This window comes from Lagopus muta, chromosome 4 (genome assembly GCF_023343835.1).
Source record: "Lagopus muta isolate bLagMut1 chromosome 4, bLagMut1 primary, whole genome shotgun sequence".
Classification (NCBI taxonomy): domain Eukaryota; kingdom Metazoa; phylum Chordata; class Aves; order Galliformes; family Phasianidae; genus Lagopus; species Lagopus muta.
The window spans coordinates 46,151,656-46,171,030 of record NC_064436.1 but is presented as its reverse complement, the minus strand read 5'-3'; the positions used below and the strand labels follow the sequence as shown (position 1 = coordinate 46,171,030).

At 37.7% G+C, this 19,375-nt stretch overlaps 1 protein-coding gene across 2 annotated transcripts in view; it reads right to left on the bottom strand.

The window, feature by feature from the left end:
• Positions 1-19,375, bottom strand: part of SCFD2 (sec1 family domain containing 2) — a 175,221-nt gene that overhangs the window by 116,829 nt on the left and 39,017 nt on the right. For both annotated transcript variants that reach the window (XM_048941775.1, XM_048941776.1), the window contains exon 4: positions 16,411-16,586. In XM_048941775.1, the coding sequence (XP_048797732.1) occupies positions 16,411-16,586 (176 nt within the window). The remainder of the gene's footprint in view (positions 1-16,410; positions 16,587-19,375) is intronic.

The following is a 19,375-nucleotide window of genomic DNA, read 5'->3' as shown; positions in this document are numbered from 1 at the left end:
TATTAAAAATGCAAACGCAGCACGGGATCGTAACACCGCTACGGCTCCGCCTGCAAAGGCAGCACGCACCGCTCCCCTCAGCCGTGCCGCATGCATTGAAACGAGCCCGCCTGCCGAGCTCCTGCAGGTGGCAGCATTGTCCCGCCGGGGAGAACCGCCGCAGCGGGGCCAGCGTGACCGCCAGCCTCCCAAGGGAATCACCCAACCGGAACAGGCAGCCAGCTGAATGAGCGGAGAGCTTGCTTCTTGCTGCCCTTCTCCTTCTTTTTTAACTCGCAGGAGAAAAACACGCTCGTTAAAACCGAAAACTGAAAAAGCGGCAGCATTTGTCGATGTATAAAATGGTCCTTTTTACAAAATGCAGCTGAGTTACCCATGCAGAGGCCAAAGATACTATTTTGCAATAGTCCTCCAGTGCACCGAATTCCTCACTCATTTACATAGACCAGATGTTTCTCTGACAAACCAAATTCCTTGAGGAAGAAAAACGAAGTTGCTATGTATTTCATGTCTGAAATGAAAGATGATACGAAGATGCTGCATGAATGTTCCATTAGCCACTGAAGGCAAATGCGCTAAGTGCAACAGCTTTCTTCTATTTAGCAGAACCTCATTGAAGCTTAGGTGATCCTTGGCAGAAGCACTAGAAAAGGAAAATGAAGCTCCTTAGATTCTATTCACTGCCTTCAGTGGCTTCGCTCCCTTTGGGTAAGCCAACTCAATTTCTTTGGCAGATCTTGACAGATCAGGCTGAGAGGACAAATACTCTCAAGAAGAGTGATTTGTATCCCTCCATCCCACAGCAGAATTTGTTCCTGATGCTTTTTTTCCCAGTACTTGATTTCCTGAGGATCACGAGAGGAACAAGGGGAAGAGCGGGTCGTAATTTAACTACTTTAATGACCATTAAGACCCACAACCTTTTGGTACACAAACTGAAGAACATGGGGAATATATATATTTGCTGCTAGCAAAAGAAGAAATGAAAAACCAGAAGGGTTTTCTAAAATCTCTCAGTCACCCCTAATTCTTACTGCTTTTATAAAATAAAAACCCCAAACAAAAAAAACCCAGTTTGTAAAATCTCTAGATTTCTCATAAAACAACAGTATATTACATTCAATCTAAAAAACTAACTCATGGAAAATGCCTGAAAATTATACTCATTATTCCCCTCATTTTCCAGAATAAACCGTGGTGTGCCACATCTTTCCAAATAGATGGATCAATTAACTTTTGGCAGGGAGCTATCAAAATCCTGGTAAGAAAGGCAAATCCTCACTTTAAATTGCACAGAGCAATGAGAAACATGCAGTAAAAGCAAAATGTTCAGCCTGAGAATAATTAGCAGATATCTGAATAATAACTAAACAACCAATAATAATGAAAATTTTGAGAAAAAAAAAAAAAGTGAGATGAGGTGTAAAATTTGGACTCAACAGGCTTTGAAGCGGCAACTGTGAATATGGAATCCAGGAAACAAAAACAACTTTGATGATGGCAATGCCGGAACAAAAAGAAAAGTCAAGTCTTCATTTGAAACCTGTGGGACTACTAAAATGTCCAAAGTCACCCTGTATCCAAAGACCCTGCTATGGATAGAATCTGCAAGCAGTGAACAGTTATCTCCTGAAACAGTACAGCCTTTTAATTTTATTAGCCCTTCTTTTCAGTGCAAACTACCAAATGCTGACCCTAACGGAAAACCAAGAACAGACACTAAAGAAACATTGGGCTCTCCTACTTAACACATTTGGCTACCAATCTCATTCAGAAATACCAAGAAATCAGAATATAAGATTTTAAACTCTCGAAGTCTTAAGAAAGACACTTGAGAAATTTACATGATAACTATAGGCAAATTGGATTGAAACAACACAGCACAGAATGACATATTACATCTCATCTTTTTAACCTGTCCTTTAGAGAAAAACTGTGGCCTCAGAAGAGCTGTATAGTCCCAATACATGGCAGCAATATTTCTCTATTCTGAAAATAGAAAGGCACTGCCACAAAGCCTGTAGCTGCCACATCCAAACACCAGTGCCATGGGTCTCACAAGCTACCATCACTTCCCAGCAAGAATGATTACATGGATGTGATCGTGCATAAAAGGATCAACACCTATCCATGTGCTGAGCCTTCTGCCAATATGGGAAAGAAAAACCCATATGTACAATTGAAAAAAATTAAATACCATTTGGCTGCATCCCCCCTATACTGGAGCAATCAGCAGCAAGCCTTCTAAAGACATTCCTCCCAAAATAAATTCTCCGCTTACAAACTGTTTTCTACATAAAATAACATGGCATTGTCATAGCTTTCTATGATAGCTTTCCCCTAAACCATTATAATGTAAATAAATAGAACAGCATGACCAGCCATTTCAATGCTAAATAACTACACTGTTTTTAAGTGAGCATTTATGCCCTTTTTAATAAGGGAAAACATCCTGTGACAGTACCTAAGACATTGTGCACACACTTTGCTCTCAACACACAGCAGTAATACATGCTAATTTTCATCAAAGCCTCACTTTATACACCCTGATATCACAGAGAATGGTTGAACCCAGGCCCACAGCTAGAGAATGAAATTCAGTGTTTTTTATCTTAGAGAAAGGACCAGATTGACAGTATGGTGAAGCAAAATCCAGTATCTACACAACTGATAAAGTAAGTATGCAAAAGCTCGGGAGGTTAAAGGATAGCCCAAGCTCCCTTCCTACTCAATCTCTGCCACTTAGACCCTTAAGAACCAGACTGATACTCTCAACTTATTTCATATGTGTCACTAAACAGCTAGGATGTAACAACACCTTTTACTCAAGGGAAATCACATGGAAACTTTGTGAAAAATCATAACGCAAAATATAAACAGCTGTAAAACTTAAAATATCGATTTTCCTGACAGCACGTCACTGTTCAGTAAAGCATGCATTTTGTTCGTAGGTTGCAGATGTACAAAGAACTGAAAAATAAGCCTCACTTGTATTTCTCAGGAAGTCTTTGCCCCACATATTTTTTTTTAAAACTGGCTCTCCTGGTCTGTGTAATATCCTTTGCTTCTCAGCCTTTCAGGCTTGCAACATTATTCAGCTGGTAGACAGTGAATTATGAGATTATGAATAATGTGATATTTGGTATTTATAACATGAAGACTGCACTTAAAATTTTTTTTGGAAGAGATGCAAAAGCAGTTTGCTTCTCCAAAAAACCTAAAAGCACATGCTGGATCAGACATGGAAGGACAGAGGATGACATCTACCAACAGTGAAGAGCACTTGGAAGCTCTGCAATGGGTGGAGAAAAGTTGGGAAGGGCAGCAATTAAAGAAGAAGAAAACATTTTTTTGGATGAAAGTTAGTTTTTACTGTGCCAATCACAATTTAAGTTAGATTTAAATTTATTTTTCTTCACTCAGTTTCTGATCTCAACCAGTCATCAAGAATGACTGATGGTGTTTCAGGATTTGGGCCTTTGCCAACTGCAAGTAAAAGGGAGTTATTTATTTTTCTCTGGTGCCGTAGTGCAGCTATTAACTGTACCCTGCCCTTTTTTGTTTACAGCCTGCCATTGAAGCCACAACTTTATAATGCTGTGCTATAAGCTCTTGTCTGGAGCTGACAGTGTAAGTGGTCTAACAGAAGTCTTGCACAACGAACATCACTGCACAGAAACCATGCAAACGTTACTTCTGTAATTATCCCTGCCACTGCTCCACACGGGGTTGTCCCTCTATTCAAATGTGCCATATTTGAGCCATGTGCACTATTGCTTTCCTTGTGGTAGAGCTACATTTATTTAATCCTTTTAAAAACAAACAAACAAGAAAATGACTTTGACCTTTGCCTAGGCACAAGGGTTCTGATTTGAAATGTGTATTGCATTGCTAACGCTCCCACCCCCCCCCCCCAGTCCAGCTGAACTAGGTCAGATTTATGTGCAATTAGGAAAAAAGGAAACGAAAGCAATTTAGTTTTCGTGTTTCCTAATATCAAAACATCTTACATTGGCATTAAGCTTTAAACTGAAACACGCAGTGTAATAAGAGAAAGAAGGTAACCAGAAAAGGAGTAGCGTGCTAAAAATTGCATTAACCAAATAATATAGACTTTCTCACTTGCTTTTTTTTCTGGTTTAAACTATTCAAAAATGTGTGTTTGAATGTCCCCAGTTTGGCTGTACATATGCCATGGGGAGGCTTTTTTGTATGAACTCTTCAACCTGAGAGTTTTAGCAGAAAAGCTTCTTTACAAGGCTTAATTAAAAGCAGGTTTAAGACAGGGCCCTCACTCATTCTGGTTTTTATTTTGGCCTTCTCTCTGTGTCAAAAGCCAAGTCCCAAAAGAGAAATGAAGTTCATTATTGAGTCAGGAGAATATTTTCTCCTTCATTCTAAGCCCAACTAAACATGTTTCAGGTTTGAGTTTCACTTTAGGTGCCTCCAAATGAGAATTTATTTTATATGCACCTAAGGGTGAAATGTAAGGAGATGCTAATCACAGTTTTTATTTATTATGCAGGGTAGAGCTAACGTGTGAAAAACAGACTGCAATCTCTTTTGCATGCAACTGATTTGATATGGAGAACCTAATATTCTAAGCAGATGGTGCTCAGAATTGGTGTATTTCCCTATTTGCATTCATGCTAAATGCAACATCACTGCGATGAAATGTGGTAAGCAGTCATGCAGTCACATTATAAAATGCATTGAGCAATGTACCACACCAGAATAGGACTGACAGAGTTGTAGGGAAACATCCAACTTCTTCCAAGGAGTTTTAAGTAGAATGAGATTTTTGATAATGAATACTATGCGAGCAGTTTTTAAAGCATACTCAGAAGCAAGATTATATTTTAGCATAAATAAATAGAAGAAAGAGGGTTCTATTCATTCATAAGCATAAAGGTCTTTTCTCCCCACATCGCCTAGTCTAATGAGAGTAGCCATAAAAACATGTACGTGCAGCACAATGTGCTGTGATTTCAATAGAGCAAAGACACACAGTCATTTTGGTGCAAGAAGCCAGGACCAATAATCAAGACGTCAGTCACTCTGGTCAACAGGAAATGCATTATGTTATCTTTGGTGGTTTTGTAACTGGACAGTAGGCACAGACTAGTTCATCCTGTTTGCAACTAAGAGCAGCAGTAAGAGCGTGATATTTGTCATAAGCATTTTAAAGAACAAAAATGTGAGGATGTTTTTCAAAAGGCCCTTGAATGTTCACCAGATGTGAAGCACATGTGGCCCTTGAACGGGAGAGAATAATGTGACAATAAAGTTTAATCAATACAACATGTGCCACTAATCACACCAAGATGACATGCAAATGCTTGAAAAACAAAGATATGCAAATTATTTTTAGTTTTTCATGACAGAAAAACAGGTCACCTGGGAATCCATGGGTTTGCTGTTTTCACTGTTGTTGAAGAGCCCCGCTGCAAGAAACGTTACACCCTCTGTGGGACACCAATCCAGCTTTTGTATTTTTATATATGAAATTCAGTTCACTACTTACTAAAAGTATTAAGGAGCTAAAAGATTGTAAAGGTATCCTCTGCCTGTACATACCTTATAAATATAAAATTCCCATGAACTGCACATGCAGGAAAAGGACAAGGTAACTAGTGCCCAGCAAGAGCATGTTACCATATCTTGAAGCATGTCCCCTCTTTGACTTACAGAATGGAAACAGCATGACAAAGGGCACGCTGCTCCACGTTCATCTTTACTTCTCCAAGTACACCTATCAGATACTAGATAAAATTTCCTGTACTGATCACTTCTAACAGACCTTGCTCAGGCTATGTATAAAACACATACACAGTGATACGCTAGAAAACAATTTCACAGGGGCAACCATTCATTTGCAGTTCCAAATACATTTGGAAATAGAACTGATAACCTAACACAAGCTGAACTCCTACAGGGAAGTTTCATCAGCGTAACTACAAAAATTGGATGAAATCAGAATCTGAAGCAAAATATTGAGGTACGTGAGCACAATTTTGCTCATACACCTTTCAGCTGCTTGTCCTCCAAACCACACAGCGGCTTCCTAATGTGCACATTTCTTGCCACAGATGCATTCAAAGCCCTACCAATTAAATGTTGGCACATGCGCCTGCAGTATCTCCAACCTCTTCCCTGCAGCATACAAGCAGATAGAACTACAACCATATGCATGTAGTGCAATGCACGCAATGCCTTCCTTGAAGCAGCCGCAGTTTGTTTCTCGCATCTGCCATTCCTGCCTGTTAGAAGCAGTAAAAAGATGTAATCTTTCTTCTAGTGGCCAGTGGAGAAGCGTCGTCAATTTTCCAGTGTCTCTGGCAAAATCCAACCTCTCACCAAGACAAGTTTGGAGCAACAGTAGGTAAGAAGATACAGAGAAGGTGCTACCTGACTTGTTCCAGAGCTCTTTAGAAATACTGTGGAATTAAGGGTGCCTGAGTGTAGTGTGACTAATTTAAAAAAAAAAAAAAAAAAAAAAAAAAAAAAAAACCTGAGTAGAAAATCTATCTACAGACTGGGGAAAAACCTACAGAGATGAGAGAATTAATTAATAAATGTGAGAAGGCTTAAAGAGCTTTTATTATTTGAATTACATTCACAATCATGAGATTTGCAACCAGTCAAGACTATTGTTCTTAAAAATGGCAAACTTTAATTACTGTTCCAAGGTACCAAAAAATGTAATTTAAAAAATATTTTTAAAAAATATTATTATTATGCAATTTTGAATTCCTTCCTTCCACAGGCAGAGACCCAGACTGCTATTTAGTACCTATGATTACCTACATTTTGTTCTTCAGACAAGTACAAAACCTACGCTCACCAGACAGCTCTGCTCTGCTGTCTGGACTAAGCTATTTATTTATTGCAATTCCAACCATGCTTTAAACTGTTCAGAAATTATGTAATACTTCCCATTAACAGTCTAAGTTAAATTTCTATACCAAATCATCTTTGTGAATGTACAGCAGTATTTCTGTATTCCAAACAGAGCGTGAGGATGTAAATACAGTTAATGGTATTTGTGCCTTCCTAGACACAGCTGCACAAATGGGCTGTTGGACTTCATTAGAATGGTCTTTGTTTCTGCAGGCAACACGACTACTTCACATTACCAGAATACTTGCAAAATGACTCATTTTAAAAGTGCACAAAAGCAAACACTATGGGATAGAGGAAACACACCCAATGAGATACATTTATTTTCTCCTATGCCTACTGCGTTTTTTTTATTAACAAAGCACTACAATGTGAAAAAGTAACCACAGAAAAAGCAATGCCAAAGAAGGTTCAGATCAGGTAAGTGCAGGTCAGTTCTAGAAAGAGAGCAAATAGTTCCTGCTTTTTGGGGGCAACGGTGGCAAAGGAGAAGGAAGCAGTCTTGTTACATCAGCATGTATTGTATAATATTGCTCTGTACCAAACTAGGAATGCCATGAATCGGTGGCAGCTTTCAACATAAATCCACTTTTGCCAGGCCTTTTGAATGCTGACTTTAATGCCTTGGTACCTGAAGACAGAGCCACAGGATGTCTGAGCACAGTTGTGTCTTCATCTTTGTGAGCAAGCACAGATGATACAGGTGGGGTAAGAGTTGTGATTTGAAAGCAACAGTCATAACAACATGCTTGCTCAGGCATGCCAAGCCTTACCAAATTTTTTTTTTTTCTATATGAGAAATCTCTTAGCATATTCTATGGACACAAAACAAACAAAGTAAAGCTTACACCTAGGGATCAGCACTGTGCTGAAAGCATTACTTGCTTTCCAGACTGGAGCTGACTTGCACTCAGACAGCCCAGACTGTGGGAAAAGCAGCCTAGTGCACGTGTACAACACGTCCAGAAATGTCTGTGATCCAAGGAAGTGTGTATGCCAGTGGAAGAGGAAATATGCAACTCATTAATGTGGAAACACAGTGGGAATGTGACATGGCAGCCATGCTGTTAATCTTGGCTATTGCCCACTGTAAAGTTTTCACTAATTTTTAGTTGTGTTGTTTCTCCACTTTCTCCCTGACAGTCCATAGGAAATGATCAAGTATATGCTCCAAAAAATAAGGAAAACTAAGCTAACGCACTAACATAATCACACTCAAACCCACAGAGATGCAGTGCTGGCATTATCAAGCTAGTTTGCAGGTAAGAGATTTGACAGATTGTGTTATCGCCTTTGAGATAATGACCACACTGATTAGCAGAGCCTATGAGTAAAGGTAAACACAGGATGCTATGCACTGAGGATTTTAGCTGGACTGTAAAAGAAAGGCAATGCTTATTTCCTTGAGGACAAAAATATAACCAGGGAGAGCAGACAAAATTCAAAAAGTAAATGCAGTTCTGCTCTGAACCAATAGTACAGGCCAAATCCAGTTGAGATTCCTAGCTAAGAAGACAACATATGGTTTTCAAAAACCCCACTTTCCTGATCTATAACAAGTTGAGAGAAAAATGCATAAAACAGGTCTTTTTATCCAAAAACGTGGGTGCCATAGAGAACAAAATGGCAGAGCAAGGACTTACAGCAAGTACACTACAAAAACTTTGCCTTCTGGAGCGCAACCGAGTAACAGTAAAGAGTGATTCTTTCAACATGTTGCTAATCTGCCTCCCTGCAATTCCTCCAGGTATACTGACAGAGACTGAGGGTATCCACTTTTTGGCCTCATTAATGTCATTATTTACTGCAAACAAGCAGTTAATAGTATATTTTCAGAAGAAATATCACAGGAGAGAAAGAATAGCAAGTAACAGGAGGAGGTGTGGCTGTCTCCAGTGTCAAACGTTTGCACCAAGCTGAGCATCATCTGCATTTCTAGAGCACGGCCTACAGGAACCAATGGTTGTATATTTCCAACGTTCATCTCAGAATAAAACTAGCAAGAAAAAAAAAAACCTGAACTGTGTAAATTCCTAACAAAATTCTGTGTATGTGTGCATGTAAGGGGTAGTAGTTTGTTTCTTTCTGTTGTTGTTTCCCCATGAGTCAGCTCCCATTACATCATTTTATAGCAAGTATTTTGTACTTTGTACACCGAACATTAATTTAGCAGTTCCCTTTTATGTTTAGCCTCACCTCCCAAATACACTTTTTAAATTTTACTGATGTGCACATTTGTTCAGTTATGAAAGCCATTTTTTAATTAAAAGCTCACTTCAGAGACTTTGCGTGCCTCTTATCAGGATACAAAATAGTTGCTCCTTCAGAAGATGAGGAAAGGAGGTTTTGTTTTTTTAAATGAGAGCCACAATTGGAAGACTTTGCAATTTTTCAGACCAAACACAAACACATTTATTTGACAAGAACAAAAAAGGATATTCTTAGCTCTCGTGATATGGTAACCCCACTCAAGATATTTTAACCCCCTGTCAGCCAAGATTTGAAAAACTTAAAACAGTTTTCATCCAGTAGATTAATAAGTGATGTCAGTAGAAATAACTTTTGTTCACTCTAGAAGAATTTATTTAATGCTAAAATAACCTTAACACAACTCCTACCTGTAGTTTACTTTGTTTCCATGTAGTCTGACAAGAACATTCTACTTACAGAATATTAGGAATATATTATATAAATTATGTGGTGCTATATGTAATTATATATAATTATGTATTTATAAATATAACTATTAGAATACACAAAGATACCTTTCTGAGCAAAATTAGATGGAATGTCTTAATTCTGGTATGCCAAGCCTGGGAAATGGTCCATAATTGACCTTCCTGTGAACTTGGAACCAGTAAGCTTCTCCACTATGGAACATCAAGTACAATGCACAAACCCAGATACACTCCAAACTGCTCATCATTTCCACAAATTCAGACCAGTGATTTACCCATGTTGCTACAGCACTGAGGTGCCTCCAGCAGCTTAGGACTCAGCCTTACAGAAATGTATAGAAAGCCCAAACAACTTAATTATTTTAAAAAACTTCTTATGGTGTCATGAACACCAAAGGCATTGAACAAGCAAAAGAAATGAACCAAGACACGAGGCAGGAGCACTATTTCAGGGCCAGTATACAATAGTCATTAAGCAAGATCAGAAACTTGAAGTAAATTCCAGGTAGAACAATTGCTTTGAAAGTTAAAGTTATGTTTAGATACTGCCTATATACAAGTTCAGATATTCTGAAACTGACTCCCAGTTTAAATGGAGTAAACTTAACAAACCATAAGAACTTACTGTAAATAATTTGGACGCTTAAGCAGGTATTTGCTTCAGACTATTTTCTCTTCAGAAGTCATCAACAAATTATACTTGATCTTCTAGGTGTATAAGATAGGACTTGGTATCAGTGTCCAAACTGCAAACTCAACATAAAAAGTACCAAATTCCAGAGGATGACCTTTGCTATCAACATGGTGCTATGCAAGACTCCCACCAAGGCAATTTATTCCATATGTAACTTTATGTTAAGAAGTGACTGATTTAACTTAAAGGTGTTTTTTTTTCCCCCGTCTAAATAATATCTCTAATTACAGACCATTAATGTCATAGATCTTCTTGTCAAATGCTGTTAAATATCTTTTCTAAAAGGATTTATTGACCAACATTATAGGCCACCAGAAAGACAATTTATTGAACTGACTTGAGCTACGTAATTATAAATTACTTGTCAACTAAAGCAATATAAATAATAATAAGGAATGCCACTGATCCTAATCAATTCAACGCAAAAATGAAGCTCCCACTACAGCTGAACAATGAATTTTTTTTTTTCAGAGCAAGATCAATATATCCAAAAGCTTTTCTATTTCCTCTCTGCTCTGTATCAAGCTGCTTGCTTCAACAGCCCTGAAGCCTATACTTCGGCTTTTGTGTAAACTGGTTTAAAGTTAATAAACCACCCTCTAGAAAAGTCAGAGGTCTTAAACTTGCAATGAGTTTTGGATAGAGAAAATCTGCAAGATGGTGCCTTATAGCTTCCAAACCTCTTGGCAGTGTCCTGTGCAGGCATGCATATATGAATAATACTTATCATATTGTGAAATATCCAAAAGTGCAAGTAAATAGTAAAGTCATCCTTGATTAAATAATGTATCGTGCCTACCCTGCATTTGTAAAAGATAGTAAAAAAAATCATGGCACAAGATAGAACGGTTATCAACACTCACGCTATTACATCTTGCTACTGAAAAACTAATGGTAATTTGACATACTCAGCTGTATTGCATTTTTTTTTTCCACTTCTGAGTTTGCGCTCTAATATTCATAGGAGAAGAAATGATGTCATTTTATTAACCTCATAACCACTTGCAGCCAACAGAAAAATAAAAACATTGGAATGACCATCTGGCATGAAGTTTGTTTCTCTTAAAAACAAATCTGTATTTTCTGTTTCTCATCTCATTACAGACACATAAAAAAATCTGTCTTCTGACAAATTTTACAATATCAAAAAGAGCAAATAGAACAATAATAAATCTAATCGTATTTGAAAATTAAAACATGAAAATAGTATGTCCACGGATCTCCAGGAGCTATCCATGTAAGCATGTATACACAGCTTCCACTATTATAGTATTTGACCTACTTACGTTATTACTAGATGCCAATAAAAACTCCAGATACCTTTTGCTAAAATTTTAAGGCGTCCCCTTCCTTGTAATATCATGTCAAAAAAAGAACCTGAAATTTTTTTAAACAGTTAGCAATTCTTCTACTAAAAACAATCAAGTTAAATGTAGAATAGATATTCTACACATTCTGTATTGAATTCATAAATAAGAATGAATTTCATATAGAAATACGTGGCTGCTCATCTTGGAATCATCGCTTGCAAATTGACATCCCAGCACTGCATCTGTTTTTCTAAACAGTCAGTGTTCTATACTTCCAGTCTGTGTTGAGCCAGGTAGGCTGAACACAAACTCAAATCGAAGAGAAATAGGACATTACGAGAGGGATGGTTGCAGACATCTTCAGGCCAAATGAGTAACTGTTGTCAAAAACACATCATTTCCAAACTCCCTGCTGACATTTCTGGTGCCACAGTTGGAGGTGCATGACCTGAAAGGACTGAAAAGCCTACAGAGGACTCGGCCCTAATTCAAAAGGCTTTAAGTCTGAGAAGTTAAATGATCACAAAAGGTGAAAGTCAAGAGGATTTTAGCTGGATACAAATCATAAAGTTACCTAGAGCCAACCAGAGCAACGTAGTCCCCAGTTTACACTCTAGTTTTTCACCTATGGAATGAAACTGAACTGTTTTGGAGGATTTTGCTTTCTCAGTGCTGAAGCTGTCTAATTCCCCAGTAAACTCTGAAATGCCAGTCAGCAGGTATAAAATCTGCCACACAAAGCCTCAAGAAGCAACAATGCCCTCCCTATCAATATCACGAAAGACAAAGATTCCTTACTTTGAACAGTGGATTTATTTTAATACAGTAGTTCTGGTACATTTGCATTATCCATTACAGAAAGAAATCATTAAATAGGCATTTACACTAGAACTCTCTACTATGGGATCCAAACAACATTCACAAGAACTGGCAGTTTAGATCTACTCAGTTTAATAGAAAGGTTTATACTTAAAATGCACAGCAGGCAGTTGCTTGAGAAGACATAAAAGATCCTTAGCTGCCATGCAGTATCAGGTGACAAAACTATAAGCAGAATTTGTTGCCACAGGGAAATGATGGTACTAAGAGGAAATTTTTCATTGTGACAGAACATCTTGGCTCTTGGCAACCTACAAAAATTTGTAATCAAATTAAATTCTCCCCGTCTCACTGCAGAGTACAGTAGTAGAATTTCAAACTGCTTAGTGAATTGTATTTTCCCCCCAAAGTACTCCACATGTCATTTCAGAAACAATCTGATAAACCTGCCAGCACTGAATAATTCCCAACCTTGGGAACTGAATGGATGGGGCTATTCATGAAGTAGAATCCTTGTCAGTACGAGAAGCATTATGCTCTTAAAACTTGACAGCAAGTTTATTCCAGAAGGATGCAGCCAGTTGTAAGCAGCAGTATTCCACCTGGGGAACTTCAGAGCAAGACCCTTTACAGAACAACTGCACTTCCCAAGGGCACATCTTTTACACTGTTTGATGCTGCTGGATACTTTTATACTCAATGTGGAGTTGGAAATTCCTGCTTAGTGCATCTATAAGCAGTACATACTACAAATAATAAACAAGAACATTTTTACTCTACAATCCCACATTTTAAGTTCAAAAAAATCTTCTTGTGCTTTTGTATTTCATGGGTTTCTACTGCTTAATAAACCTCCATGAATGTCCCAGTTTTGAGGAAAACAGGAGAAGATATTGCTGAAGATAGTTAAAAAGTGTGAAATGACTCTTTCTTACTTTCTCTGTATTACCTCCCTAAACTTTAAATCCTCACTTGAAGGAAAACAAGGCAGTGACATGGGAAGTACTGGGAGGAAGCATGGCACAGCTATTGTATTCTATTTCCCACCAATCAGCCTCACAGATGACTGGAATTAGAAAAAAAAAAAAGAAAAAAGGAAAGAAAACCTCAAGAGAAGGAAAATACTGTGAGGTAGGATACCTTCTTGGTAAAAAAAGCATACTGTTTTAATTCACAGAACATTTAAAACTTCTGGTAGCAAAAGCTCCATCATGTGCAGAGGTAGAGCAGCAGAAAACTAATGATTGATAAGATGGAACATCCTGATGCATTTCTGCTAACCCAGCACAGAAATCACTTTCCCTTGTGATCAAGGCTATAATCCCATTTTAATCCGACTTCACTGTCAGACCACTCATCCATTTAATTTAAGGAGAAAACAAATCCGTATGAAGTAAGCAGATGCACTGACTTTCACTGGATTTCTAGTCAAAACCAAAACTTCCTTACTGGAGACATATAATAATCATAGGACTAAAATTGTAGTTACAGATTTAAATTATGATAAAATACTGGAAGCAGGCTGCTTTCTGCCTCTACCAGGCCATTTATAGAACTGAGTACCTGCAACATTCACAGTAAGCAAGATGTTCAGATGAGAAGGAAAATGGAAGAGGTTATTCAATGCATTAATGATTAAAGCATTAATGTCAGCAGTGTGCTTTTCCCGAAAAGCACAATGTAGATTAAGCAGAGGATCAGGAGGGCAATCAGAGCAGTTCAGTAATGAGAGAAATTCCAAAAACATGTAGATCTATTTTTCTAGGGAATCTGAGAATACTAACACTGGCTGTTTATTATGGGTTATCTTCTCCGGCATCAGCTGAAGTCTGGCATGTATCCATAAGGGAAAAATCTAGAATCTCTACATTGCCCAGAGTCTAATAATATTTTTCCCAGTAGATTTTTCATGTCCTCTACACAGTTCCAATAGAAGATAGCAACAGTACTTCTCTCATGTTGAAACAACTCCTTCATACTGAGGATTCTTTTAAGGTTTATTTTTTTTTTTTTTAATGTCTGAGATATAACAATTCCACTAAAGAATTTCTCAGCAGTCCTGTTGGAATACACTGCCATGGCACCAAATGTAGCGCAGAGCGCTATGTGCTAACCATTCGCAACATAATGTTACAGCTTGCTTTTTTAAATACAAATTTCTCTGTCATCTTCTGGGTCTCTTAGTATTCTGCTCTTCCTACAAAAGCCAGTCAACAGATCAGAGGTAGGCCACATGCTCAAAAACAGATCATGCATCTCAGGCTTCATCTTCAAAACAGACCCAGTAAAAGAATACATGCTGTACAGATTGTGTGATTCAAAGTAACTGCTGTTTGAACTACTGAAAATGAGTATGTCTTAAGCAGCAATTATGTTTGCTCAGAGTTTGCTTTGGCTAACATATTTTACCTTAATATGATGTATGGAAGGCAGGGGCTATAATCTAAAGCTGTGTATGATTTTGAGAGTGCTTGTTATACATTTCTTTTCTGAAATATATAGCTTGGTTGTTTCTTACCTCTGTTCTTCCATTCCCTGATGATTTCAGGCATGTTTTTAGTTTTTTTTTTTTAATTATTTTTTATTTTATTTTACAGGCAGTTGTCTGTTGTGAAAACAATGCTGAGCTCAAAGCTTTATTTTGATTCTAACACTGGACTGGTTTTAAGGTGGAACTTATCCAGCCTCTGAGAAGAGCTACATGACACGATTCATGGCAGGAGAGGGAAAGGGACTATGGGCTTTGAAATGCCATGCTCTACCATCCAGAAAAAAAAAATCAAAGAATGGCTGCTATGATTTCTTAACTATACAATGTTGCATATATTACTCAAAATATTTCAGTCTAAGCAAAGGAGAACAGCTGTGGTTTGTTGTTTTTTTGTTTGTTGGTTTTACAAAATATTTTTGTTATTAAGGTAGGCAGGAGCTATTAAAAGTTTTGCATCTTTTGCCTCCCTCCCCACTAAATGCCACAAACGTTCTTCAACCAGAAGGCTATAAAGCACAGGCTGGGACTTCCAAATGAACCAGGGATTGAATCCTTCTGACAGAGATCATGCAGAAGGTTGAGTGATTGGTTTTTTTTAAATATCAAGAAAAAGGAATAGTAAATTTTATACCAAACAAATATTTTTGTTGAAGTCCAAACTATGCATTTCACTTAAGGCTGATTCCAACTTCATTAGAATTCACCTCATGAGGAATTATCTTCCGCTAAGATTTCAGGAAATGGTTTCTCTAAAACCAATATAAGTGCAGAAGAAACAGCACAGTGAGGAAAGTGTCGAGCTTCTGATTTCAGCAAAAATTAATGCTTAAGTTCTTGGAAAAAATCCTCCTTTTTCCCCAAACATTCCCAAAGGTTAGTAGTATAGAGTTTGAAATGCCACTAGCTCTTAACTTCCTAAGAGAAATCCATGTGTGATGCAAGAGGGTATGTCAACAATACTGTAGCCACCAACAGGATGCCTTAAAAAGGTGACTGTGGGAAAAGCAGAGGGCAGATGTTTTTGAGTGAAAGAATCTTCACTTTCTCCTGCATGGAATTTTCTACTACATTTTCATCCCCTTGGTAAATTATACAAGTCTTATAGAGCAACACAGAGTAATAAAGTCTTCTCTGCATTTGATGCAACCCATTACCTCAAGTGTGACTTCAGTGTGACAGTAATAGTAATCCTATCTAGTGCTAGAAGCTTTATCATCATGATATTTCATATACATATAATCACAATCATCCAATTGGGATCATTCATATATTTCACCTTTAGGGTTTACCTTTTCATTTCTAAAATTACTCCTAGACAAAACTAAAAAAGTTTAACTATGTATGTTCCCATTCCTTCTCTATTTCAACAATAAAGGACAGCTTCTTAATGATGCATTCTACAAACTCCATTAGAAAAAAATACAAGCTACAGAATTCAAAAGGAATTTAAAATACATATATATAAAACATTTTGACTTAAGTAGAAAAAAAAAAAAAAGAAATTAACATAGTATGTACCTGCAGAAGTAATCTCTCAAAGGCTAGGAAGTTGTCCCATTTGGAAATCTGAGGGTGTTTCAGAGTCTGGACTACAGCCAGCACAAGCTGTAGAAGACCACAGTGATTCTCCAAAGCTTTGAAATTATTTTTGAAAAGTTGTACATAGGAGCTGAGCTGTTCTGGGGTGACTCTACCTGTGGAAAGCAAAACAAGATACAGTATTTAGTAGTGACAAATACTGACAGCACCACATGTGAACCTAGATTTTTTTAAATTAAAGTTTATCAGTTACAGACAACAAATATCTTTCTATATTATAGACAAGATCCTAGCTTTGTTGCAGTCACTGGGAGATTTAGGAAGCATGTCAGGATGCTTCATACATAAATTATGGCTTAAGATATGTGATATGGCAGGTATTTAACAATACACAACAGATGTAACACCGTTTTCTGTTTTCAAACATATAGGGAGACTCATTTAAGCAAGGGCAATGACACTACTTCTAAATGATGGGTAATATTTCTACAATATATCTATTTTTATCAGAAGTCCAAAGAGAATTTGTCAATTTGCCAGTCTTCAAAAAAAAAAAATTGAAAAAAATGAAAATAAAAGCTTAATTTCACCCTCAAAAAGAAACACCACCTGCATCCTTGCACTGGCCTGTGGACCTCTCCTTAACTGAAGACATAAGGGGAGTCATTCTGGCCACACAAACAATACACATATAACATTAAAATATCATACAAATTGCCTGATTTGTATTTTGTATTAGAAGTGACATCATGCCTGCTCCAAGAAAAACGGACATTGATGCTAGTCTGCTAACTTAGGCTACGTGAGGAAAGTCTGTGGTGTCTCATCAGGAGTGTTATCACAACCAATCACGTGTGCCTTCAATATGCAAGGAAAAACGGTGTTAAAGCACCATCCTAATTGCAAGTCTGGACTGCAGACCAGTCCTGGACTGCTTCCTGGTTTCTTGTAGCCACTGCCAGTAAAGAGTCATCACTGTCAAACAAAGCAGACCTACAGACCAGAGGCAAGTGAGATGGAGCAAGGAGAATCCATTAACTTAGCAGAACAAGCTTTAGTACCACAAAAGGCCCTACACTGAAGTGTTTCATGTCTTACATTAGTCTCATCATTTTATTTGTTATTTTTCCATAAAGGAAAGATCTTGCATGACCAACACTGTGTTTCTTCTCTGCATTTGGTTATATCATCAGTTTATAAAACTTTTCCTCTGCCTCCATCTTTTCTGTATCATACACACGGTGAAAGAAAACGAGTCTACCAGTGCATCAGTGTTGAAAATGCTTTCTCTTAGCTCCAGAGATATCACTGGCAGCCTTTCGAGGAACATTTAGACTGGGTAAAGCTGCTAAATAAAACAAAAACACACAGAGTATTTATGTGAATTTTAACGGAGAGCATCAAACCAAAAAGTCAGCAAATTAAGACACAAATCAAGCTGACACCACTCAGTAGGCCTGAAAGCTGACAAAAGGCTTCTACAGTTAGTCTGCATAGGCTAAAACAGCAACCACAGCCATGTGTGTTTTTAGACTAAACATCGGAGCTTTCAGACGTGTTTTATTTCTTGTAAGGCTGTGTCAGGCAGATTTACATGGTGATTTGAGAATGTCAGCCCATGGTGCCTTGCAGCATACCTTTGATAATGACTGCATTTTTACCTTTAGCAGTCCTGATATATAGTAGCAGATTAAAAAAAATCATAGCTTGCTTCAATTGGGAAAACATGAAGTTTCCTCATATAAAACAGGAAAATGCAGCCTTTTGAGTTTGATTTCATCTTTTTTTTTTTTCCTTTAATAATTTTGTTCTGTATTGTCCCCTCCTGAAAGTGAATCCAGATGCACCACTGGATCAGCACTGTTTTAGAAAAATAATGAAAAACCTTCCCACCCTCAGAGTATCACCAAAAGAAAGTCCAATACAAATGTAAACATAAGTGAAACCCTGACCTTAGTAAGTCCTCAACAAAACTTAATGGCATTGAAGAGTCCAACATCTCATCTGTAACATTGAAAATATTCACAGAAATACTCAGATCCATGGTTTAAGAGCTCCAGCCAATTTCTGCACAAAAATTTCCCTGGACAGTTACATGCCTGTTGCATATAACTATTCCAGTAAGGAGTAGGAGAAAAGGAATTTAGAAAAGTTATTGGTGGTACTCAAGAAATAATGGGGCCTAAATCCTCATCACCTTCCCTGCTGCGTGCTCACAGGGGAGATTTCAGCACAAGGCCAACAACAAAGTTTAATCTAATCCCAACCCAATCAGTCTCTCATTTATTTTTTAAAGCCCCTCTGCTATTTCAAGTCCTTTTGTCTTGCAGCATAGCAGAAAATTCCTATAAATTCAAAAGGAGATAGATGTCAACTACACATTTGTATATCAACTGTTCTTTTATTTTTCTAAAGAGAATCTGAAGATTCACAGCCAAAAGATGGCAGCTACTGTCAGAAAGAATGACAACAGCATTATCTTGCCTTGCACCATACTCTCCTTCATGCTCTGTCATGGTCACGCTCTGCTCCACAGTACTACATCTATGCAGAGTTCAAGTCTCTGTGGGCACAGACGTTTCACTCCTGAAGACTACTTTACACTGGCAAGACAGTTGTTCATTTTTTACCCACTCCTTGTGGGAAGAAAGAGAAGTATGACCTCAACCTCCCCCAGGGATATAGAAGAACTGATAGTCTTCCTTGCACAAACACCAAGAATTCCATACTGTCTAAGAAGTAATCTTTACCATTAGAATAGCATAGGAAATGAAACTGGATGCTACAAGTTGTTGTCTAGATGTCTGGAAGTAACAAAAACACAATGGGCGAGGTACCAGGCTCCCTACAAAAGAGCCAGTTCTGTCTAAGAAACACTGAAAATGAGCATGTTGAAGCAGCTTTGTACTTAAGCAATTTGATATACTGTGGATAAAATGATAGT